Source organism: Setaria italica, chromosome IV, assembly GCF_000263155.2.
Source record: "Setaria italica strain Yugu1 chromosome IV, Setaria_italica_v2.0, whole genome shotgun sequence".
NCBI lineage: Eukaryota > Viridiplantae > Streptophyta > Magnoliopsida > Poales > Poaceae > Setaria > Setaria italica.
In genome coordinates, this window is record NC_028453.1 from 27,684,806 (window position 1) to 27,711,295 (window position 26,490).

General features: G+C 45.9%; 2 protein-coding genes across 2 annotated transcripts; both read left to right on the plus strand.

Moving 5' to 3' along the window:
- The first annotated feature begins 20,829 nt into the window (after positions 1 to 20,829).
- On the plus strand, positions 20,830 to 21,327 carry LOC101781611 (RING-H2 finger protein ATL39). Its single transcript, XM_004967014.2, has one exon. It carries the CDS (start codon positions 20,830 to 20,832, stop codon positions 21,325 to 21,327), a length of 498 nt encoding a protein of 165 aa, XP_004967071.1.
- Positions 21,328 to 24,412: 3,085 nt separating this feature from the next.
- On the plus strand, positions 24,413 to 25,138 carry LOC101782021 (RING-H2 finger protein ATL39). Its single transcript, XM_004967015.4, has one exon. It carries the CDS (start codon positions 24,511 to 24,513, stop codon positions 24,997 to 24,999), a length of 489 nt encoding a protein of 162 aa, XP_004967072.1. The 5' UTR covers positions 24,413 to 24,510; the 3' UTR covers positions 25,000 to 25,138.
- Positions 25,139 to 26,490: the final 1,352 nt, after the last annotated feature.

Genomic DNA, 26,490 nt, shown 5'->3' on the forward strand with positions numbered 1-26,490 from the left:
CCCGTCGGACTCGCCGTTCTGGCCCCCGACGTCATCAACCCTCTTTATCTATTCCCCATAAATTTCACCGCATGCTGTCAAATCATCACGCGTGCCGGTCGCATCCCGCAATTTCCGCCATCTCCCTTCTTTTTCTTTTTCCCTTCTTCCTTTTCCCCTCCTTTTTCCTCCTTTTTCTTTCTTCTTTTTCCCTTCTCCTTCTTCCTTCTCTCTCTTCCTCCTTCCTCTCTCTCCTTTATTTTCCCTCTAGCGCCTGGTGCCTGGTGCCTTGCCCCTGGCACCGCTTCCCACACGCGCGCCAGGCCACGCGCCGCGCCCCGTGCCCCGTGCGCCACGCGCACGCCCGCACGCGCCTGCGCGCCAACGCCCCGCCCCACGCCGTGTCGCTCGCTCGCGCCCGCACCCCGTCGCCCGCCTGCGCTTGCCTGCCTGTCGTCCGCTCGTGCCTTGGCACCTAGCGCTTGGCCGAGCGCGTCGCGTCACCGGCCGCCGATCGCCAGTCTCCACCATCCCACCGCACGTCACGCCAGCCATCACCTCGGTGGACTCCCTGTGCTCCTTGTCAACCGAGCCACCACGCCATCCACGAGCTTCTCCACTCCGGCACGCCACCGGCCAGAGGTCCGGCTGCCATCATCACCCGACCGCACGCCCGCCCCCTCCCATCGCCTATAAAAGAAGCAACGCCCTGGCTCTCCGTACTTCCACCCGCCACTAGCATCACCGCCGCCCCTCCCCTGCTCCCTCCCATGTGCCCAACCGCCACCTCCACCGTGCGCCGCCGTCCCTACCCATTGCCGGCCGCCCCTCCTTCCATCTCCAACTTCCCAAGGTAAGGGGTAAAATGGGACCCTGTCCACTTCCTCCACCTCCTCCGCCCCACGGCTCGCCGCCGGCAAGGCCCGGCCGGCCGGCCCCCCACCGGCCTCCTTCCCTTCCTCCACTTCCTATCACGGTTCAAGGAAGAAGAAGGGGAAAATCCCCTTCAATCTCGATCTGACCCCCAGCTTTCCTATATTCACAAATCAGCCCTTCCACCCCTCTGAAAGAAGTCTCACAGATAAGCCCTTCCACCTTTTAGAAATAATTACAAATAGGTCCCTGGTTCTCGCAGTTTAGTCCTAAAACCTTATTTTAAGCCCCTAACACTCATTTAACTCGTCATTTCATGCGCCAAACTTCCTCCAATTGGTCCCAAATTCAACCACGGCCTCCTCTCATATATTTTTGCCAAGGCATATCCAAATTTCATGAAAATACCCTTCCTACCTATTTTCCGTTCACATTCTCTGTTCGGAGCTCAACGGGTAAAATCCTATTTCCTTTTTATTTATTGTGTGCTCGTTTGTGTGTGCCGTAGATCGCGGAGTACCCGAGGAGGAGCACGAGGAGGAGTTCGACCGCGAGCCCGAGCTCGAGGACCAGTACTGCGAGCAGGAGCTCCCGGAGGGCTTTGAGAACGGCATGTCCAATCTCACCCTTTGATGCATATTTAATACCTAGTTTTTCAAACACAACCTATTGGCCTGTTTTATAAAATGCATAATGTTTCATTGCAAGACATGGTTGGATAGCCACCCCTTGATTGTTATGATTATTCCTTATTGTCCCATATTTATCTCTAGAGATGAGTTGCTCTGTTTACATGATAAATACTGCTAAAATGCTTAGGAATTTGTTACTCAAATTCAATCATGACTACACTTGTTTATTCAAAAAATAAATGTGTGAGTGTGTTCCACTGAGAAAATGGGTTTTTGGGTGTAAAGAGAAGGGATGCATGGACGAGATGGATGGGTGTTTCTTGTGTGAAATGCCAGAATGTTGGGCTCATACCTTAGTGGTTGAGCAAGGTTGGGAGTATCCATCTTGTCATGATTAAGGACCGAGTTGATGTGTCATCTTGCCTAATTCAACCATCATGCAACCACTCGACCGTTGTATAGGCAACGGCTTAGCATAAACCCCACTAGCTAAACTGCTAGGCTTCAGGTGTGGTGGGGAGCAACGAGAGCCCATGGAAAAGGAGTAAGCTCTTTGTGACTTAGGTCCCAGTTGTGGTCTCGTGGATAGGCCGCTAACCCCTTGGGAGCTTCTATGTTGACTAGTCAGTTTTGGCTAAGGTGGGTAATGGCTTTGTTAGGATCCGCACCGGCACCAAGGTGATCGTGCTGCGGTACCCTACTTGTGGAAAAAGTGTACAACCTCTGCAAAGTTAAAACCTATCCGGGTAGCCGAGTCCGCGGCATTGGACGAGTTACGGCTTGGTCACATAACTAGCTTTTGGAGATGGTTGTTTTTTATGGCGTGTGTTGGATTTTAGAAGTGTCCGGCAGTTGTGCTGTGCGCTACGGCGGACGTGGAGTCCGGTAGCGAGAAACTTGGATCCTTTGTGTAGGATCAACCCCACTTAATGTTTCGATTATTAAATAAAATACTTTGCGAAAACGCTTTGAAAATAAACCCTTGCATGAGTTGAAAATCTAGCTTTATTGAAGATGAACCTTAACCTTACCCTTGTTGTATCCTGTGCATATTCTTGTTGTATCCCCTCCGTGGTTGGGGTTGGACTTGTCGAGTACTTTTGTACTCACCCCTGTTTTGTTGCTTCAGAGGAGGATCCGGACTACGTCGCCGAGGATCTCGAGTAGGAGGTTGCGTCTGCACCCAACGCTGCCTGTGGTGTTGGCCCTTTTGCAAGATGCTTCCGCTGACACATAGTTCCGATTGCAGCCGGAGTTCGACTGGACTGCAACTTGGATTTGTATTGTTGTCGCTTTAGTTTTACTTTGGGTGTGACTTGCCCGCCCGCTCCTTCGAGAGCTGTATGGTTTCTGAACTATCTGTTGAATAAATATGTTATCAGCCTCCTGGGACTGATAATTGGATCACATTTAGTCTCTACTTATGTGGGGACGCTTCACCCGACCAGCTAGCTAGCGATGGACAGCGGCAGCAGCAGCGGCCAGCTCTTCTCCGTTGACCCCTTGGAGCGCCAGGCCGCGTGGGGCAACGGCATTGTCACCTCCATGGCCGCCGGCAGCGACATCATCATCCTCGGCACCTCCATGGCTCGGAGCCTTCATGGGGAGAGTAAGAGGGATGTGCCAGTCGGTAACTCGGTGCTGGTGATGTATGTGAAGTACGGAGAATTGGGGCATGCACGTAGAGTGTTTGAGAAAATGTGGCAGCGGGACTTGGGCACATGGAACTCGATGATTTTTGGGTGTTGCCGGTCCGATGAATGGGAGGAGGAGGCGCGGAGGCTGCTTGATTATATGAGGAGTGAAGGTACAGAGCCTGGGGTTCACGTGGAATACATTGATTTTGAGCTATGCAAGGTCTGGGGATCTTGATGTGGCCATGGAGCTACTGGAGCAGATGGAGGAGTCTGGAGTTGCTCTGGATGTTGTCAGCTGGATTAGCCTTGTGTCTGGGTTTGTCCACGGTGATAGGGGGATGAGGTGTGTTTCATCCGTATGCGTCTTGCTGGAGTCGAACCAAATGGTATGACAATTGCAAGTGCCATCTCAGCTTGTGCAAGTTTGAGGTTACTCAGTCAGAGAATGGAGCTCCATTGCCACGCAATTAAGGTTGGGAGTGTGAACAGTGTGCTCTCGGGGAACTTCTTGGTTGACATGTATGCGAAATGTGGAGAAATTGTTGCTCCTATGAGAATATTTAATGAGATACCTGAAAAGGATATCTTCTCCTAGAATTCAATGGTTGCAGGGTATGCACAAGGCTATTGTGGCAAAGCATATGAGCTTTTCTGTAAGAAGGAGAGCCTTGGTGTTCAGCGCAATGTGATTACTTGGAATATAATGATCTTAGGATGCATACGAAATAGGTGGGTGGTGCGCCTGGGTGTGGGACGTGCACCTAGAGGGGCCCATAGGTGTGGATCTGGCGGCGAATTGAAGGGAGGGACTAACAGGAGTAGAAGCGGGCGGTATGGTTGGCGTTGACGACGAGGAGGAGGAGAAGGAAGAAGGTGGGGAGGGGAGGAGGGTATTCCTTTCAAGATGTATTAAAAAACACACTAACAAAATAAATTCAACATAGCAATGCACGGTCATCTTGCTAACATATTGTGAAGCGAAGCTAACATATCAGAAACAAACAAACAACAACATGAGAGCAAGTAAGGACCCGTAGCAACGCACGGGCACTTCTGTTGCTAGTACCTTTTAATACTAGGATTGCTACGAGCAACAAAATATTTATATTATTATAGAAAACGTAGTACAATTATGGGAAAATATAAAACCAAATCACTGGTGGAGATTAAGTACTCTATAGTAGCCAAAATCTATTTGAATCTACATCGCGGGCTTACCTTTTAATCCAGCACACATTCACCGGTGCTTCTCAACTTTTGTCAGCATGAATCATCTAGGATAAGGGCTATCACTAATAATTTTGCTTACAGAATTGTAAATCAAATTAGGATTAGAATTCTAACCAGTACAGACCATCACTGAGTAGGCTACCAGCTAGTAAATCATGCAGCATGATTGAGTAACCTTCCATTAAATTAAATAACTTATCGAATTCTTATCCAAAAATAATAATCAAATTCTGGATTTCCACAAGCCTGATGTGTGTTTGACTAATTGAATTCATACACAACTAAGAGGTGCCTTTACAATAATGACATCTACATTCTGGCTTATACCATTTGATTTTGTGGGCATCCATTCCATTATCAGATCGCTTAGTCTATTGGAGCCAATCATCAATGAGATTCAGGCATCACCAGTCACCACCACACCCTGCTGGCCACTGCATGAATGAATCTTATCAGCATCGGTTAAACAAAATCACAAAAGGTCACTCCTTTCCACAATGTGCCCCTCAATGAATATGTACAGCATATGCACAATGAGTATGGAAGATGGTGAGCTATTTAAAACTCTTCCATAATTTCTGTTAATTAAGCTAAGTGTAGCCTACATACATGGCAACATGGATAAGCATGATTACAAATAAGCTATGCAACTGCTCCTGGATATAGTTCACTTACCAGTGTAAGTGAGCTTTATCTACATCGGCAGCAGCAGCTCCCCCTAGGATTCCCATTGGTGCATCAAGCATCCCAGTTAAACTCGAACGGCAAGTCAGTACTGAAAAACAAGCAATGACATGATTTCCAGAGCAAGGTTAGGGGGCAATGACAAACCGAATTCAGAGTTGGCAAACAGCCCGCACAGTAGACAGTACGGCACTAACCTTCATGATCTCAGCATGGGTGAAGCAGACAAGTTCAACAAGTAGCTAATCACCCTTGAGCTCCCACCCCAGCCTGAATAGTAACATTGTTGCTCATGCAATTCAAGATTAACTGACCAAACTGAACATTTCAATTGCTAACTGCTTAAAGTCTTTGAGCCTCTCCTTGTGAGCCTTGCATGTTTCCCCCACTTGCTGAGTACCAACCATAAGTGTACTCACACTTGCACAAACGCTGTTCAGAAGCTTGTGATGACGCGGAGTTCTTCGATGACTTGGAGGAGTTCTAGGCGAGTGTTCATCAGTCAAGCCTGTGGAGAAGCTTCACTGTGTGTGTGCGTGTTAAGTTATCGGTGCATGATTAAAGACCTTCGTGTCTATCTTTCAGAGTGTAATAAAGTTATCTTCTATTTTTATTTATGTTTTTGAACACTGTCTTTGATGTATTCACTTATGAAGTCAACATATGTGTGAGAACGGATCCTGGCACATATATGCTATGCATTCGGTTTTGTACAGAAACCAGGTGTCACAGAAGTGGTATTAGAGCTGTGTTGACTGTAGGATGCAAGTCTAGTTACAAATGGTCGAGAATAAGGACTCATTTTCTTAGCAAGCCATGTCTGCTCAAAAATATCTTGTTTTCCTCATAAAAATCTAATTTATTTTTATTCTTTGTCACAAAACTTGTCTCTTTTTGGTTTTCTTCTGAGTATCTGTTATTCCTCTGTAAGATGGTCAGGACCAGGTTGACCGCTCGTAAAAGCACTACAGGATACCAGGCTCGCCTTGCCCTTGCTCAGCCAGCTACTCCGGTTCAGCCTGTGGAGGAGGTTGAAGAGGATCCGGAGGAGGTTTACTACTACATCAAGATGGAAGATGGCAGCATCATAGAGGTTGACTCGAACGGGAATCTGGTGATCTCGATAGCATCACCAGCTACCCCAGCTTCAGATGCTCCTGCACCAGCTGCTTCTACATCAGACGCTTCAGCACCAGCTGATCTTGCTCCAGCACCTACTGCCGATGGTGGAGACCCGAATGAATCCAGGGATGACAGTGATGATGAGGATAAGGACGACGACGACGATGACTACAACAGCAACAACGACCATAGCAGCGACAATGACCACGACAGCAGCAATGATAACAATAGTGGAGATGAAGATGGGAATCAGAATGGTGGACAGCAGAATGTGACACCAGCTTGTGATTACCAGACTTCGGAGGATGAGCCTGGATACTTTCCTACACTGCTCCGGGAAGTACTGCAGACTCTGGGAAACACCGTGAAGCCCCATTACATCACTCACCGTGTCTCCTACTCCACCATGGATGACTACTACACCACTCAGGTCCACATCAGGGAATGGTTGGCGACTTCCAAAAGCTTGAGGACTTGCATGGCGTACGACTCCACTACACCTCACGCCACCTACACCGCAGCTGTCAGCGATGCCGCCAGGAGAGCTCTGTCAGCCCTCTGCTTCACCCACCACCAGGAGTTGAGCACTACCGCCTACCGACACCTTCCTTGTCGAGTTAGTGGCACTGAGGACACAGCTGTACAGTTGGGAGAAGCCGGAGAAGACCGCATCAACATCCTTGCTCGAGTTACCGCTGCTCTCAACACTGACCTCGACGGAGCTACAGCGGAGCTTGCCAAGACCCGTGAGGAGCTGCAGGACGCTCACGCTAGGATCGCATAGCTTGAGGCATAGCTTGCAGGACAGGAGCCAACTGAGGAGGCAGCCGAGCTCCACTACCCCACCATTTCACCACCCCGCAAAGAGGCTTCTCTATGGCACATCTGGCTCTATCACCGATCTTTTAGACTAGGTTTTATTTTTAGGTTGCCTTCCAAAGTCTTTCGATGATAGAACCATTCCTGCGAGGACGTGCGATGTAATAATGTTTGCTGTTTGAAAACATGTTTGTTTTGGATCTTTGTATTGTCTGGGATATTTTGTGGAGTGATGGCCACAAATGCATCATTAAATAAAATAAAGTTAATAGTATCTTGGGTCTCAATCTTGATTTCTTTTCTCTTATATCTGCCTTATCAAAACATTATTCTTATCTGAGATTCATTCCTCTAACACTCAGATGGTAAATACCAGGTCAAGAGGAGGACAAGATATTCCAAGTCAAAGGTGTGCTCACATAATTAATCAGCAGAATCAAGAACCACCTCCGCCACCAAGTTCAACAATGGAACAATTTTGGGCTGCTCAGATGCAATTGCTACAGAACCTCACTGCTACTGTTCAGAATTTGCAAGCCTAGGAAAACCAGCAACCACCACAGGCACCGCAGGCACCGTGAGACAAGCATAGGGAATTCATGAGCCACCACCCTCCCACTTACTCCCACTCAGTGGACCCTTTGGACGCTGATGACTGGCTGAAGGTCATCAGTAAGAAGCTAGATATTACACAATGCAATGACCATGAGAAGGTCTTGTACGCTGCAGGACGCTTGGAAGGAGTCGCAGCCGATTGGTAGGATGCCTACACCACTGCCCACGCCAACGCCAATGCCATTACTTGGGAAGAGTTCAAGAACAGCTTTCGCACACACCACATTCCAGCTAGTGTGATAAAGCTCAAGCAAAAGGAGTTTTTGGCTTTGAAGCAAGGCAACATGTCGGTTAGCGTGTATCAGGACAAGTTCAGACAGTTGTCTCGTTACGCGCCCAATGAGGTGGACACAGATGAGAAGAGATAGGAGCATTTCTTGGATGGTCTGATTGGACCACTTAATTATTAGCTGCAGAGTCACACTTTCCCCAATTTTCAGACACTACTGGACAAAGCTATCGGCTTGGAGAACAAGCGTAAGGAGCTCGACGAACAAAAGTGAAAGTTTCAATCGCAAGGGCAATCCAGCAGCAACACCCGCCCTCGCTTCAATCCGTCGCAGGGATCACAGTTTCGTTCTGGAGGACAAGGTGGAAGCTATCAGCAGAAACAACAGTTTCAATGTTTCCCTCAGCAACCTCCACGTTTCAACCAACAGGCACAACGCACCTCAAACCCACAGCAAAACCGAGCTAACAATGCCACAGGAGCACCAATGCGTAACAATCCCATTACCCCAATTTGTCCCAATGGCTGTTTCAAGTGTGGTGAATTGGGACATTACGCCAACAACTACCCCAAGAACAACATGCAGACCCCTCAGAAGGCCAATGGTCAGAAGCCACAGCAACATTCGCAGGCGTGCAATGGTAATCCAAATTCTCCGGGCAACAACGGCCAGCAGAACTTCATGCGTGGTAGGGTGAACCACGTGACAGCAGAAACAGCCAAGGAAGCTCCCGATGTTGTATTCGGTAAGTTCCTTGTCAATTCCAAACCTGCATCAGTTTTATTTGATTCTGGAGTATCACACTTATTTATAACCGATCGATTTGTGGCAAAGCATAACATACCTATGCAACCTATGAAGAAAACTTTGCTACTTAGCTCACCAGGTGGTGAGATGAGAACTAGTCGAATATGCCCACAAGTCAATCTAAAAATCATGGGGATAGATTTTGTAGCTGACTTAGTGGTCCTAAAGTCCAATGGTATTGAAGTGATTCTTGGAATGAACTGGTTACGAGTATCTGACGGAATTATCCTATGTGCCAAGAAGTGGGTGCTTTTAACCAGCCCTCAAGGGGATAGAATTGAGCTCGTGGCTACTGCCCCGTTTGAAGAAAAGGGTATAGTGAACATGAGGCATAAAGATAAATCAAAGGATCATGAAGAGAGAACTACTCCAATCATCAATAGCAAAACACCACCAAACATTTGGTAGCCAGAGACATATATAAATATAAAATCCCGCAGCTCCTATGACCATGAACAGAAAATTGGAGGGAAGCCACATGCTCACTCAATCTATCATGATCAACTAAAAATGTGCAAAGAGATCATACACGCACAAAAAGGGTATGACTTGGCATTCGCCAATGCTCAGGTTTGCCAAGACAACCAACATTTCTTAACTTGTACTTTCGTCCATTTCAAAAACATAGGGCACTGCAGTATGCAAGACACTGAAACATGAAAACATTCTCACATGCCTCTCCACTAACCATCAGTGCTCTGATGACTGCAAAGGCTCCCCTGCAAGCTCCTCATCCATGGTAACGATCCTGTCTGAATTGCAAAAAAAAAAAAAGCATGTGGGTGAGGACTCATGCACAAAAAAAAATCTAACAGCTAAAATAACCAGAGCTAGTGATGTCTTCATCAGCAAATCAAATACTACTAATCTACTGCAACAATGATTAGCATCAAGGAAAGAGAAATATTCAGTATTGTTCAGATAGCACCCTCTGTCTCCTCTGATTTGTGAGTAGTACGAGCTACAAGCACACCACCATTACTAGAAATATCACGAGCAAATTCTTTCACAAGTTTGGTTAAAACTTTAGCCGATGCGTAGGTGACGACGGGAGCAGATCGAGGGAGTCCTCCCCCGTGGACCAGCAGCAGCCTCCATGGCCCAAACCCTTGATTAGGACAATCATTTTGGGAAATCAGAGAGGGAGAGAGGAAGAGAGGGAGGGAGAGAGATTCCTGACCATCGCTAGAGGAGGTTGAGAGGAGCAGCATCAATGGGAGGCCCCCTCGCTCCAGCAACTGCTGGTGCAGAACCCCAACTCCGCCGGGAAGCCGTGAGTGAGTATGTCCCCTTCCCTGGGTCTTCTTACGTGGAGGATCCCGTCCCTGGTGGCTCATGCACGGAGGTTCTCGTTGCCGATTGTGTGGAGGGATTACCTTGCAGTCGGTGGCGGCGGGGGTGAGAAGAGGAGACTCGGTGAGACGCGGTGGCAGCGTGGTGTGCCTGGCGGGTGGGCGCGGCAGTGTCTCACCCGCGGATGGTGCCTGGTGGATCTCGAGGTGGTCCTTCCCCGCAGTCGGTGCCCGGTGGATCCGGAGGTGGTCCTCCGCCGCGGGCAGGCGGTGGCGCATCCAGCGCAATGAGCAGTGGTGAGGCGACGGCGCGCAGGATGCGGCGCGGCGTGGCAGACGGAGGCGGCGTAGGGCGAGGAGGCGCGGACCAGAGGGGTGGCGTAGGAGGCGCGGGCCGCGGTGGCGGTGCGGCAGGAGGCCTCAGGCGGCGTGGAAGGGGCAGCTCGGAAGGAGCGGCGAAGGAGGCGCGTGCGGCGGTGGCAGTGCGGCAGGAGGCCTAGGGCGATGTGGGGCCGGATGGCGCTCGAGCCTCGGGGGGTGGTGGCGGATGGAAGGCGGCAGGAGGCCTCGAGGGATGCGGAGAGGACCAGCAAGGATGAAGGGCCTAGGATTGGCGCTTCTGATGCGGACGGCGGAGAATCAATTTACCGCGGGATGACGGGGGAGGCGGAGGAAAAGACGTATGAAAAAAGTCTTACTTTTGCTTTTTTTTAGGTGTAGAGAAAAGATAAAGAGATTTTATGTGCTTTGGTGATATGTCCATAACCACGTAAAAACACATTAATGTTTATGAGAAGATAAATAGCTATGTCTTTCCTTTAAAGTAGAAACTTTCATAGTAGAAACTATTTAGATTTTACCTAGATAATCTTGAAATAACCATTAACGTCATGTTATAGATACAACAACATATTGTATTAATTTGTTTAAGTTATTATCATATCTGGCACGCATGTGATGCGCGGTCCATCTTGCTAGTGGTTTTAAAACTAGCAAACCATGTAAAATTTGATATACAAAAGACACGACGAATTAATAGATATATCTATGATACGGACATATATCCAAATAATTGTTTGTGATGACTATATTCATATCAAATGATGTTGCATAAAAAAACACCTGCAAGTGTAATGCATTGTCGAGCGACGGTTCTTAAAAATATCTTCCAATGATGACTAGATAAATCTTAGATGGTTCTTACATAAAAACAAACTGTAGTATATTGCAAATGGTTCCTAACGAATTGCTGTCTATGTTAAATATACACTTTATATAGACGATCCTCACGTGCAAAATCTGCATTATATAACCAACGGAGCTTTTAATTTAAAACAACTTCTGCTGACGGATTCTAGTATCAGATGTTTAGTTTAGACGGTCAACCCTAAAAACAGTCTGCAACTTATGCTGCTCGTTGACCGCGTTTGTGGTGGTGACATCGTATATGTAAAAATGGGCAATAACTGTTGCAAAAAAATTAAGGTATGTACCAACCATTTTAAACAAGTGGTGAAGTGGACCCAAATGCAACGTCTCGTGAGAGCAACATTGGCCAAACTTTTGGGGTGTGCATTCTTTTTACGTAGTGGGCACATTAAATTTTTGTGAGATCAACATAGATAAATTTGTATGGAAAAAAAAGAAATGTTACACTATTTCCGAACAAGTTTGTGAGTGTGTATGGTACAATTTTATTCACATGTGTGCAACATTGAACTGGCAATAGCTTCTGTGGCATCAAAGAATTGTCAAACTTTTTTGAGGTTTATTCGTCCAAATAAAAGGTTATTCCTACACCAGGCATGACACCACCAACACATCTAATTATCTCATACACAACATTTCATGATGACCAGGAAGTACAAGCTAGCAAAGTGAAAAATTGGTTATGTAACATTGGAAAAGTACACTCCAACTTCTAAAATTATCTACTGCATCAAAACAGTTCTCATTCGATTCAAAACCAAGTGAGAACTAACTCTATTCGTATACAGTTTTTTTTTTACCAAATTCTTTAGATACTTTTATCCATTGGCAGAAAGTTTTTTAGTTGAATGTTTTTATTTATCTGCTGAAACAAAGTTTTTTGTTTCATGTTTCTTATTTGTGTTTAGATAATCAAGTTCGAAATATACTAGCTAATAGAAAGTTTCTGAATAAACAGTGCAATTTTTGAATTATATAGTTTTGGATATACGAGTTTAAAGTTCAAATTGTGATCGCATGGATCACCTCACGACGAGATTAACAATGATTGAAGAAGGAATTAACATGGTTTACATGCCTTTTATTCTTGGACACCAAGCCACCTGACGTTCCGGCTTCCTTCCTTCCTCTGCATAAACATATATATCGTGCCTAATAAGAAACAGCGAGGAACACAAGTTGATGAGAAACCTGCATCCCCTCGTACGGTTTCAAAATTGGACCTGAAAAAGACAAGGCGAAACGAACTACTGAAACAGAGCAGCTCATATTCTATCGAGGAATACCAGTACATTGATTATTGCCAAAGCAGTCATGGATTAGGTCAGTCATGACGAATCTACGAGCTTAACTCACATCTGACTTTCTGTTGACAACCAAAATTGGCAAACCTGGTCAGACCTGTCCAAACTGATCTCCCAACCGGTCAGACCGATTTGGTCAAAGTCCTCCAAATGCAAATTGGACTTCACTATTGTGTAGCTCTTGTCAAGTGGATCAAAATTCATATATAGAACGTCCGATGTGGAGTTCGAATGAGAGAGGTATGACTTCGGAAAGATCTGCCCCCGAGGAGACACGTCAGACTGGTTCGCAAACCGATCAGACCGGTTTGGGTCCGTAGAGTCCAAGTACAAGTTCTATATTTTTGCACGAGATTTGTAAGAGTTTCGACTACACTAGTGGCAAGACCTCCCCTCCCCTCCCTATAAATATAAAAGGCCACGGCCAATTGAGGGTATCCAATCGATCAAAAATACATCTTTTATTTTTTTACCTTTTCCCTTTGCCCTAGCTTTTCCAATCTACTACTTGGTATTTCTCCTTCTTGTCTATGTCAATTAAGGGCATTCTAGGTGCCCTGCCAACCCTAGAACAACCCTCCATGCGCCTGCCCTGACGGAGTCCCTCCCAAGCGAGCGTTCATTGGTCCGTCGTGACGCTGATTCGGCGAACCGGTTTGACCGGCTTGCATAACCAGTTTGACCGAGGTGCTGCAATGAGCTCTTCTGCACGCTACACGTTCAGTGCTCAAGTATTTGGGGCGGCGCATTTTCGTGCCAACATACTTTTTGGCGACTCCGCCGGGGAAGAAGAAGAAGGATCCGTCGGTTGCTATGGCCGATGATAAAGGAGCTACAGTGGAAATCGATTCCAAGAACATCATCGACATGACCGATAGAGATCAAGCGTCAAGCCTTCGAGGAATTTCATAAAGCTCGAAGGGAAGCTGAGTGGAAGGAATTCATGTCGAGTTTCGGAAGACTTGTCAACAAGGAGTGGTGGAGATTAAAGAATTTCAGTTTCCTCCTCTCCTCGATCAAGTATCAAAGGTAACACCCGATTTGAGTAAATCACTTGAAGCTATTTCAGAAGTTGCTAATCTTATTGATGGAGCTGTTAGTGCTACTTTTAATAACAAATTTGCTGCGATGAGTTAAAAATTTGAATCTATGATTAATTCTCGATTCGAGTGAGTAGAGGCCAAATTTGATAAAAAAATTTCTAGTAACGATGTTAGTGCATCTACTTCTAATACTGAAAATGTTAAATATAGTGCACTAGAGTATCCATCAGATTTGAATATACCTAAAATTCCCAGTGATGCATCACCAAAAAACCACATACATAGCCGGACTACCATTGGTAATTCGGCTGGTGGAGGGAATACAACGGTCGCTATGAATGCTTCATCATATGGTTGTGTATAACGAGCCCCCTGTTGGTTCACATGCTATAGTTTGGAAATTTCTGATAGGGATCTAGCTGATCTTGCTTATTCTGGTTTGCTTGATATTCATAAAGAGAAGTTAGATGGTCAAGAATTTCTAGATGTTAGTCGGTTATTGCAAAAAGGTGTAGCTAATGAAAACCAACTTAAAGAATCTAGGAATTTGCAAAAATCTAATGAAAAGTCTAGTCGTCCTGTTTATGCACTTAATTGTGAATCTTGCAACACGGACGATGAAGGCAAAGATGTTTATGCTGCTGAATTTATTTGGTCTCTTAAAGATAAACCTAGTACTTGTGCTTCTTTCAAGCCGGTCAATAGAAATTAGCAAGAGGATGTTAAATTCATCTTTGATACAGCCAAGTGCGATAGGATCTTTGATAAGTTGCTAAAACATGGAAAAATCAGATTGTCTCATGCCATACCACCAATTGAAGATTTAAAATGGCATGCCTATTGCAAATGACACAATTCTCATTCTCATGCAACAAATGATGGTAATGTTTTTCGTAGACAAATACAGTCGGCTATCAATGAAGGACAATTAAAGATTCATGCAATGGAAGTTGATGAGAATCCTTTTCCTGTAAATGCCTTTATGAACACCATTGAAATACATAATCCTAAAGTGCTAATTCGGCCACATCAAGCTGAAATGGCTAAAGGGAAAAATGTAATCATTGGTGAGAAAAAACAGAAGGAAAGAGTGTTGTTGCAGAAGGCCGCTCAAAGTACATTGAAGACTTCAACGCTCAAGGGGCAAGGCAAAACTAAGAACGCCGGTGCTGCAAAAACTGGTCTGACTGGTCTTAGCTCATCCAGGAGTAGCAGGGCTGACTCCAAGTTGAAGAGCAAGGTGAAGCCGACCTTCGAGGAACTTTTGGCCAAGTACAAGAAGGGAGGAACTAACCAGAAACAAGGAAGTTGGGCAAATAAAGAGAAAGGGTTGAATTCTTCACCTAAACGTAAGGAACAACCGTACTTTTATGAACCTCAAGTTAATTATGTTGCTGCACCTTATTCATATGTTGGACCGACTACACCATGTTCTTGGCCATATCCTTGATATTATTCACCTTTTGATTATGGTAGTTTACATATGCAACCATATATCATTCAATACCCTCCTACATGTCCAAATTATAGTTCAATGCAAAGGCTGATTGTTGCTAGCAATGATCTGTACAGAAGTGCATGTATTGGCCATAAAGTAGGTGAGAGAGACAGCAAGGAAAATTAAAAATCCACACAGCCGAGGGAAGGCTTGTCTCGTACTCAAAAGAGACGATTACAACGACTACGGAAGCAAGGATCGGTGGAGCAACATGCAGAGGTGACGCCGGCGAGGTCAGTAGCTACTAGGTAGGTATGGAGGCCAAAGCGAGTTGTTCCTTGAACTAAAAGCAAGTCTTATGGCCGATAAGATGCCATCGCCCTTAGAGAAAAATATATGGCTGATGCATTGTTCATCATCGTCCTTAGGCAATTTTGGTCCAGGATAGTATTTCTAGCACACATGCTTTGCCAAAAAATAGGGGGGCATGTGTTGACGACCAAAATTGGCAGACCTGGTCAGACTTGTCCAGACCGGTCTCCCAACCGGTCAGAACGGTTTGGTCAAAGTCCTCCAAATGCAAATTGATCTTCACCATTGTGTAGCTCTTGTCGAGTGGATCAAAATTTGTACATAGAACGTCCGATTTGGAGTTCAGATGAGAGAGTTATGACCTCTGAAAGATCTGCCTCCGAGGAGACATGTCAGAACCGGTCAGACCGGTTTGGGTCTGTAGAGTCCAAGTAGGATCTGTATTTTTGCACAAGATTTGTAAGGGTTTCGACTCCATTAGGGGCAAGACCTCCTCTCCCTATAAATATAAAGGGCCACGGCCGATTGAGAGCATCCAATCGATCAAAAATACATCTTTTAGCCTTTTATCAATCCTTTTCCCTAATTTTTCCAATCTACTACTTGTTGTTCTTCCTTCATCTCTACGTCAATTGAGGACGTTCTAGGTGGCCTGCCAACCCTAGAACAACCCTCCATGCTCCTGCCCTGATGGGGTCCCTCCCGGATAAGTGTTCGTTGATCATTCGTCGGGCTGCTCCGGCTAACCGGTCTGACCGGCCTGCATAACTAGTGTGACCGGCCTGTGTGGAGGTGCTGCAATGAGCTCCTCCACACACTGCACATTCAGTGCTAAGTATTTGGCGTGGCGTGTTTTCATACCAACACTTTCCTACGTAAAACATTTCCTTTTACCATTTCTTTTCCATCCAGCAGCTTTCAGCCATGATGCTTGATTTCCTACCATTTTTTTTCCCGAGGGTCCTACAAAAGTGCCAAGCAGCTCATGTTGTTTACTAGCATGTCTGGCCGATGCGCCGCACATCGGCACATTCCATCTCTATACTCTCCTTGTGCACCCGCTGTGGCACCGCCATGTGCCGCGCCATTCCGAGCAGCGGCGATGCGCCGCCCACTTCTCCGCCACCCCGCGCATTGTTCATCTCATCGGTCGTCTTCCTATCCATCTTCTCCGTCGCCTTTGCCGTCTTTGTGGATCTCCCTTTATGCTGCTGCCGGAGGACGGCCCGCACCAGCTCCGAGCACGCGGCGCGCGCCGCGCTCTCAGGCGAACGAGGTGACCGGCCGTTTCTGGTCGAGACGCTGCCGTCGTTTGCCTATGCTAGCCAACCTGACGAACACTAGTAGAGAATTCACCTTCCATGCGCCCCATTTTGTCCCGGTTTAAAGTTAGCCCGGGACAAAAGGTTCACCAACCAGGACTAAAGCTCGGTCACTGGTTGGGGGCTTACCAACCGGGACCTTTTATCCCGGTTGCAAAGGCTAGTGGAAAAAAGACCCTGAGAGACCTTTTATCCCGTTTTGAAACACCAACCGGGATAAAAGACTTATCCCGGTTGGTGTTTCAAACCGGGATAAAAGGGTCCCCAACGGGGTGGCTGGAAGGGGACTAAATCCCTCGAACCCTTTTATCCCGGTTTGTAATACCTACCGGGATAAAAGGGGGTCTTTTATCCCGGTTGGTGTTTCCAACCCCAACCGGGATAAAAGGGTTCCCCATGAGTTAATTCAAACGGATTGTATCCCCTGCATAGTCAGATGTGCTGTGTAGGTGGGATGGCAAGGAAGCTACACGTGAGACTGGTGGTTGTGGGTTTGAATCCCACGCAGCGCACACACGCATATTTCGCGTGAAAAATCGCATGACTTTGTGACTTGTGGGGGGCCTCCTGGGAGCCTGGGATTTCTTTTTTTTTTGCAGCGCCTGCCGTGGTGACCCGTTTTATCCCGGTTGGTAAGGGGATCTTTTGTCCTGGTTGAGTGACCCGGGACAAAGGGGGTATCCCGGATGGATTTTCGGAAGATTTGCACCTTAATTACTAACCGGGACTAAAGGCTAATTCTCTACCGGTGGAACACGGCGGAACGGTGGCGGTGCGCGAGTGCGCCGTGTGCCTCGGCGCGGGGCAGGAAGGGGAGATGGTGCGGAGGCTGCCGGCGTGCAGGCACGTCCACCACGTCGAGTGCATTGACCGGTGGTTAGCGGCGCACCGGACATGCGCGTTGTGCCGGTCGGAGCTTGATCCATGCAAGGTGAACTCCGGTGCGTCGCCGCCACCTACGGAGGCGGATCCACCAGATCATCAACTGCCTGTTTAGCTCAGAAAAAGTGTATGCTAGACAGGTATACATTTTTTACTAGATATGTTGGCTTTTGTTCATTATAAGAAGTCAGTTATGGATTATTATATATATATGGCTTGTGTCTAGTCGTGTGAGACAATGGATGTGGTTTAAGCGTCAGTTGACTCCTACCAAAATTTGGGTAACGAAAATTGTAGTCAATGAGAGAAGAAGGAGGGGAAGAATGAGCAGCTGATCAACCAATTGATCTGATGACTCTATTGGTCTAGACATGGTTTAGTTCGTGTTTGTAAGTTTTTTGCTTTAATTTTGGCTTCTGGAGTAAAGCCAAAAATCTGAGATTAACAGCCAGGTTTTGAAATTGACTTCTATTTACGAAGAAAGAGGTGCATTTGTATTGAAGACAAAAGCCGGTCTAGAGATGCTTTTGTTAGTTTCTGTGGGATACTATTTTAAGGGGCATTGCATATATTATACATTTCATTAATTCAAATGCCAATCAACAATGAAAACTTCAGCTTTTGAAAAGGTAAATTTTCACGACCCCACAGATACCAGCTCTTGGCAGGAAAACGAGCAAATAAACATATACTAGCTCTTATAATAGTCAAAGCAAGTTGGTTGTTTCCATACAACTGATCCTGATCTAATGGTTTATGGGTCGAGCCATAACTCACTATTAAGAAAAAGAGTAAAATGCATGGATGTCCATTGTAATTGCTAGCGTTTTTCAGTTTGGCCATCATATTTTAAAAAGTGTAAACCACAGCCATTAGACTCACCCGAGTGCGCCAATACAATCATGATTAGTTATATGTATTTGAATGATTTAGCGTATGTTTGACTAATGACTCATGGTCCCCCGTGTACAAATTACAGATGCCTTTCCATTTATATTTTTTTCATTTATCCCCGTTTTCTCTCCTGATTTTTTTCCATCTACAATCGTCCATTATCCCCCGTTATTTGTTACCCAGATAAGATGGGAGCAGTTCGTGACTTACGTTGGTGGCGGCGGTTGGTGAGCAGCGACTCACGTCCATCAGAAGCTCGACCACGTATGGAGCGAGGGGAATTCTAGCCCTCGCTGGGCATGGATCCCGTCCACCGGGCAGAGAAGGCTCCGCCTCCTAATTACAGCATGGTGCCAACACGTGTTAGCGGAGAATTCATCTTCCATGCGCCCCTTTTTTCCGATTTAAAGTTAGCTCGGGACAAAAAGTTCACCAACCGGGATTAAAGCTCGGTCCCTGGCGGGGGGCTCACCAACCCGGACCTTTTATTCCGGTTGCAAAGGCTAGTAGAAAAAAAGCCTTGAGAGGCATTTTATCCCGATTTGAAACACCAACCGGAATAAAAGACCCCCTTTTACCCAACGGGGTGGCTGAAACAGGACTAAATCCCTCGAACCCTTTTATGCTGGTTGGTATTACAAACCGGGATAAAAGGGGATCTTTTATCCCGGTTGGTGTTTCCAACCGGGATAAAAGGGTCCGCACGAGTTAATACAAAATGATTGTATTTCCTATATAGTTATATGTGCTGTGTAGGTGGGATGGCAAAGAAGCTACGCATGAGGCTGGAGGTCGTCGGTTCGAGTCCCACGTAGCGCGCACGCGCATATTTCGCGTGAAAAATCGTGTAACTTGTGACTTGTGAAAAATCGTGTGGGGCCTCCGGGGTTTCTTTTTTTTTCAGCGCGGCCTGGCGTGGTGACCCGTTTTATCCCGGTTGGTATTACCAACCGGGATAAAAGGGGATCTTTAGTCCCAGTTGAGTGACCCGGGATAAAAGACCCCTCCTTTTGTCTCGATTGGGTTCAAATGCCACGCAGCGCGCATGCGCATATTTTGCGTGAAAAATCATGACTCGTGACTTGTGTAAAATCGTGTGGGGGGCCTCCCGGGGTTTCTTTTTTTTTTTTGCAGCGCGGCCTGGCGTGGTGACCCGTTTATCCCAGTTGGTATTACCAAAAGGGGGTCTTTAGTCCCGATTGAGTGATCCGGGATAAAAGATCTCTCCTTTTATCTCGATTGGTTTATTCCGAATAGATTTTCGGAAGATTTGCATCCTACCAAATGGTACTAATACCGAGTGTCTACCACTGTAAAATCGCAGGAGTGCGAACACACTCGTCTAGACCCGCAGGAGCGACGCCAAACTGAAACACACTAACAATTACAGTGACCATTCATATATTTTACTCTAAGAAAAGTAATTACTCAGTCTAGAATCTTCTGCCCAATGCTTCCAGTTAGAAAATTAATCACTGAATGATATTGACCGTCAAGAAAAGTTGGGCTCGAGGGGAGCGATCGCTATAGTGATCGTGATGGTGATGCCTTCTCACGATTTATCTAGGGGTTAGTAATAAAATGCGTAAATGTGACCGTGGTGTCATGAACATGCGGAGATTATGGTGTCATTCAAGCAAGACCAACAGTGATGATGCATTAATCGCAAAAAATTAGGAAGTTGTTGGTGGGTGCAAATGATCAAACATACCTTCTAATTTTATGAATATACTACTCTACTACTCTCTCCATCCCAAATTAATATTTATTTTTAATTTTCTAGATAAATAACTTTACTATCTGTCATATAGATCTAAGTGCATATCAAAAGTTATGTATATAGAAAAGTCAAAACCACTACGATCCAGGCAAGCCACACTTTTCATATTTTGGTCGACAAAACTAGCAAAGGATCAAACTTATTTTCTGACCTTTCAGGAAAGGAACATATCATCATCCAAATTTAGTTTAACATAGAAATCTCAACTAGGCTAATTTCGTTGAGTCAAAATCAGATTCCACGCCCGAATGTAAAGGGGAGAGTGGGTGGGGTGGGGTGGGGGGAGGGGGGGGATTGAGTTGACGAGGACAAAAGAATGATATATCTACTAGATCATATGACATATTGGTTGTTCAAGTTGGATCCAATCATGTGGTTTCTTAAGTGTTAAATTATTATCTACTAGCTATGCTAACCAGTTCATCCTGGTCAGCGGAAGAAAGAGTTGACACTGTCACCCCTTATCAAATTGCAAGTGTCACTTTCTTCCGGGTAAACGCTACATGCGCAGACATGAAGCTTCCAGTACTAAAAATTCCAGGATAAACTACTAGAGCTACAGCTATAATCCTCTCCGATCAACACCGCAATCCATGTCAACGCCATCCGTATCATTCTCATGATAAGCCCCCCGTACTCACCCAGGCCGTACTAATCCGGCAGAAGGATCGGCTCAAACAGCTAGGAAGCAGTGCCATCTCGATCGCCGCCGCGGCTCCGCCACCATGGCTTCTTTCGTTCCATCGCCGGGTTTGTCGGAGTTGCAGAACCGCCGGACGACGACGGGAACGATCATCTTCAGCTACACCTGCGTCGGGCTCACGGGCACCGCGCTCGTCGCCGTCCTCTTCTTCTACTTCTACCAACATTTCCGCCGACGGGCACCAGTCACCGCCGCCGGGGCAGAAGGCAATCCGGGAGCAGGAGACCACCATGTCGGAGTGGACGTCACCAAGCTTCCCGAGTACGCCTACACCCAGTCGTCGAGGCGCCGGAGCAGCGGCGGCGACGGGGCGCAGTGCTCGGTGTGCCTCGGCGCCGTGCAGCCCGGCGAGATGGTGCGGCGGCTGCCCATGTGCAAGCACCTCTACCACGTCGAGTGCATCGACATGTGGCTGGCGTCGCACGCGACATGCCCGATGTGCCGGTCGGACGTCGAGCTGCCGGCGGATGGTAAAGCGGCGCCGCCGACGGAGCCGCCACAGGAAGTGCCGCCGGTGTAGTTCATTAGCGCCGGTCATGTGTCGTCTGTTCCTCCGACGGGCTCGTCAATTCGTAGCTTGTCACCTGTGTAATGCATTTGTATATAGGAGTACATCAGGAAATTGGTGTGGTTTCAACCGTATATATTCAAGATCATCACTTCGTCTTTTGATTTGCAAACTTCTAGCTCAAAGGATAACCGGGCCTAGTTCAGTTTTCAGGTGCAGCTGCACTATATCTAATCCGAGAGTTCAAATTTCGGTAGGGAAAGGGGCCAAAGGGCACACCGAGATTGCGAGTTTTGTTTTGATTTTTGATGAAAACATTCAAATACAATATTTTATATTGAAAAATGAACAATCGACAAAATAAATAACAAGCGAATCTTGGAGTAAAACTCACATTCGCCTATTTCTCATCACCTCTACCATTACGCCATATTTTTAAATTTGTAACTGTAGGCTGGCAGCAGGTCTATCTCTACAGCTAAAAAAAATCGAGGGGGACAAATTCCTGGACGTTGTACGTCTTCTGCCTCTTCGTTTTTTCCCGCGGACCCACCCTATCCCCTCGTCCCAATCCGGTTTTTCCCGCCGTTGACGCTAAAATCTGGACTTTCCCCTCGTCCCAATCCGGTTTTTCCCCCTTGACGCAAAAATCTGAACTTTAGGCTTGTGCGTTGAACAACATGAAGAACTTAGAAGATCTACTTAATTCTAGTGTAGACAACACGAAGAACTTAGAAGATCTACTTAATTCTAGTGTAGACTCCAAATCAGCTCACGAGTGGTTGCCAGTCAATTTGATCTGAAAATTGACATGCTAAACATTATATTCCTGAGCCGATCGGTGTGAAGCCTTTCGAACTCATGGTTAGTCATTGTTGGAATAAACACCACGATAGATAGATATTTAATGTAAGCATATGGTGTAAATAAATAAAACATTAATAGCATGCCATCGGCTATATGAGCCAATGGGCTAAGATAAAGCATTGTAACACAACAACCATAGAAGAAGGAGCTCTTGTCAACCATGCGCACATCAGATAGATTAAGAGATCTAGTTATTATCTTGATAAGTGCAATTGAACTTAGACAAGGTAACACGAATCAGAGAGCATTAACATCAATCCATTAACTTAAAAGATTAGAACACAGCCAACAAGGACTTCTTGGCTACCGCTTACAAATTAATAAACTAATAAAACCTAATCAATATCATGATCGTGTAATTGAACGTAGACAAGGTAACATGGTGAGAGGACATTAACTTCGGCACATTAACTCAACTAGACAAGCTCGCAGCAGCGAGATCTCGTACGTGCCCCAATCGGCTCAATGACTACATCATGCTTCCGTGAGATACGGATAAGATCCGACCGAAGCATTAGCTCTCAACAGTAGCGTGTCGACGTCAGATGCCTAACGGTTCGCAATATGAGAGGCATGGGTAAAGATCTATCGGACCTAGCATATATAAAGCAGTAAAAGTATGCAAGATCTAACCAGTCGATACGATCCGGTAACAGTGAACGTTTAAACAAGGCAAGGAAACCGATGAGGGCTACCTAACTAGATCTAAACCGTTCGATAACTGTGAGCGCTTGATTAAACTAAGAGATCGATACGATACAAGTTAATAAAACTAAACAAGAAAAAGCAGGTATAACTTGGTGCTGAATAAGGAAACTCTGTCTAATCCAACTAGGATTTGTTTAGAAGGCCAGTTAGGAAAATTTGATCATCAATCGTCCCCTAGTTCATCATTCCAAAAGAACACAAATTAAATTTTGCTTTCATCATTGCTGGCAGATGATATGTCTAAGAATGAATGGACTTACATATGGACCTCCTCAAATTTCACAATTATCTCTCTGGCACTTGCCTCTCCGCTTTTCAAATGGATGTGGAAATCCGAAGTTCAAAACAAACACAAGTTCTTCTTCTAGCTGTTGCTTAGGACCGGCTCAACACAAGAAACCTCCTTAGAAGGAATTCGAAGCACATGCATCTAGAGTCTTAGAACTGTGTCCTTTGTATTGAGTAAGGAGGAAACAATCACATATCTGTTCTTCTCATGTCCGTTCAGTCAGGATTGTTGGATCTTCTTGGATAGTAGTTGGGATCTCAGTCTTCCCACACTGGATACGGTAATTCACGCAAGATAAAGATTTGGTTTAAGCATTTTTACGGAAATTTGTGATGGTGGTTGCTTGGTCAATGCGGTGCCATCGAAATAGCATTGTCTTCGACAGGGGGACTGTGTCATTAGCTAGATGGAGAGAAAGCTTTGTGGAGGAACTCAGGCTGGTCACTCTTCAGGCCAAACCAGCATTTAAGGAGAACACCAACATTTGGCTGAGTATCTACCATAGTTTTTTCCCTCCTCCTTTTCCTTTTGAGGCTTAAAGCCTTAACCTCTGTACATACATTCTTTTTCACATATATATACAAAAATAAAAAATATGGGTAGGGGCCTCCCCTGCTGTTCCCGTAAAAAAAAAATCGCTTTCATGTTGAACTAACACCATGCGACTTGGAAGATCCTGATTACCACAATGTCTCAAAGCTCTAAGTCAGAAGTGTCACTTTCTTGCGGGTAAAGCTCTCCATGTGTGTTAGGCAGAAGGTACATGTTCAAGAAATTGAAAAACATATGTATGGTGTCCATGCCGTTGAGATGGTTTCGAGACGTGGATTTCTCTGTTGCAAAGAACGCAGAATGAGCCAAATAGGTTGTAAAATTATACTTTATTACCTTGATATTAGAGGAAGTAAACTTCGATACCAATTTTCATTACCTACGATCGAAACTCTGGCACAATCACTACCTCGCATAACGAAACTCAATTATAAATACAAATTCAATCCAGTGGTTAGGGTAGTACACGCCCCCCTCATGCACAATTCTAGTTTAATGCAGTCATCACTGCCATATGGCATGACGAAACTCACATAATTCCCAAAGTCATATCAATGGTTAGGATAGTCCACGCTGCCCCTTGTCGAAGGTCAAAATTGCGGACACGGGAAAAGTCCAATATCTTGGATCCTGGGCTAGTTTACAGCCAACTGCAGCTACCCTTTCCATCCATATCAGTCACGCGTTAACGCCTCCATACTCTCCGCAGGGCGTTGCTTGATTTCCAGGAAAAGCTCAAAGCAGAAGCGACGGCGTTTCGCCACCGCACCAACCCCGCCATGGCTTCTCCTTCCGTCAGGACCACCATGACATCGCCGGAGCACCACCCGCCGTCGAAAGCAACGGTGATATTCAGCTTCGTCACCGTCAGCTTCACGGGCATCGCGGTCCTTGCAGTTGTCATATTATTCTGCCAATACCGCGTCCGCGGCCGAGCGCCGGTCTCCGCCGCCGTGGCAGGCGGCAATAATCCGGAGGGTCGCCGTGCCGGCGTGGACATCACCAAGCTGCCGGAGTTCGCGTACGCTGAGTCCGCAAGGCGTGACGGCGGCGGCGACGGGGAGCAGTGCTCGGTGTGCCTCGGCACGGTGCAGGCCGGCGAGATGGTGCGGCGGCTGCCCCTGTGCAAGCACCTGTACCACGTGGAGTGCATCGACATGTGGCTGGCTTCGCACACGACGTGCCCTCTCTGCCGGGCCGACGTTGAGCCGCCGGGGGAAGACGACCAGGCGGCACCGGCGGAGCCGCAGCAGGAGCTGCCGGTGTAGCAGGGCGCCGATCGTCATCATTTTGTCACTTTGTCTCCTGCTTTGGGCACGTTGGTTTGTAGCTTGCCACCTGCGTGTACAGCTTCTGGCTGACATTCATATGAAACAGGAATTTGCTGGTGCTGTGTCCTCTCGTAAATATTGAAGATCATGTATTGGTAGCTTTACATTGCCATCTACAAGCAACTATAGAAGTTGTTTTTTCTTTACGTTCAGGAATATTTGGTGATTGAATTTATCCTGCCTTTCTTTCTAAAACTTTGGATGTCGATAGCTTAAACATGAAAATTGTATTTGTTTTGGAATGTGCTTCAATAATCTCATAAGAAAAAAATTGAAAAAAACCCCACCTGCAAATCACTTCCTTGCAATTAATACCTACAAGTTTTATGTGTGTTTCAACTATCCAATGTGCCTGTTGACTAGACGATATACTTGTTGTATTGCTTTGTCGGTTGTTTGGTATCTCCCCAAGGAGCTTGGCAAGTTTTCTGAGAATGGTGCATTCACCGTCGGGACTAACCACATTTTACTTGAATTATATTTGGGTGGCATTGTTCAACTACGTAATGTAATGCTCCTACTCGAGTTTTGGTACAATATTATTATCCGCACATGGAGTGTCTCTTCTAACACATCCTTGTGTTACTTGTAGGATGAGTCATGACTCATGAGATCATGGAGCTAGGTTAACAACAGTTATATTGCCAGCCAATAAACGGGGTAAGGAGGAATATGAAAACACATAAAGTGACTTGTACCTAGGTATTTGAAAATACCCTAAATTGCAAGTTTGTTTCTGCAATTTACCCATGTAAATATTTACAAGATTTATAGATATACTTCGACAGAAAATATTGGTAAAAATCATAACTAAACAGATCAAAAATTGAGCACATTCTTTTATTACTGTAGGGAGTATCCTTGTACAGGAACTCCTGGCACCATCTTATCCCATCAGCAGACTCGGTCATTTCTGTGCATTTCTCATTCAAGAAAAAAAAAGGGACCAAAACGACTTGATTATGTGATTCTCGAATTCCAGGCATCCATTTTTTAATTCATTCAGTCGTTTCCTAGCATTTCCATCAGGTACTCCTGGTTTTATTTTGCTATATCTCTTTTCCTAGCATGATTTTTAACATCAATCATGTTGCCATCCCTTGACATCTCTCGGTTTTCTGCTGCAGGAAGCAAGCTTCATTGACATTCACATTCTATAGCTACCACCGAGTGTAGGACCTTTTCTGCATCTATAGCTGAAGTCAACTCGCTCGTACGGTACATACAACACCGGACCCGGAACCTGTCTGGATCATCGCATAAACAAAACCTACAAAACTTTGTTGGTTTAGTTGGACTCTGAACTTTCGTCCAAGTTCTTCCGGTTCGCTATACCATGCACACAATGTCAGCGAGACACATGCGCATTGTGGCATCGTAGTTTATATTCAGAGAGGCCGTACGTTACGTTGAACCCTAGATTGTCTT

Excerpts from the sequence above, each read along its gene's own strand:
- LOC101781611 (XM_004967014.2), top strand. The coding sequence starts at position 20,830 with ATGGCTTCTTTCGTTCCATCGCCGGGTTTGTCGGAGTTGCAGAACCGC.
- LOC101782021 (XM_004967015.4), top strand. The coding sequence starts at position 24,511 with ATGGCTTCTCCTTCCGTCAGGACCACCATGACATCGCCGGAGCACCAC.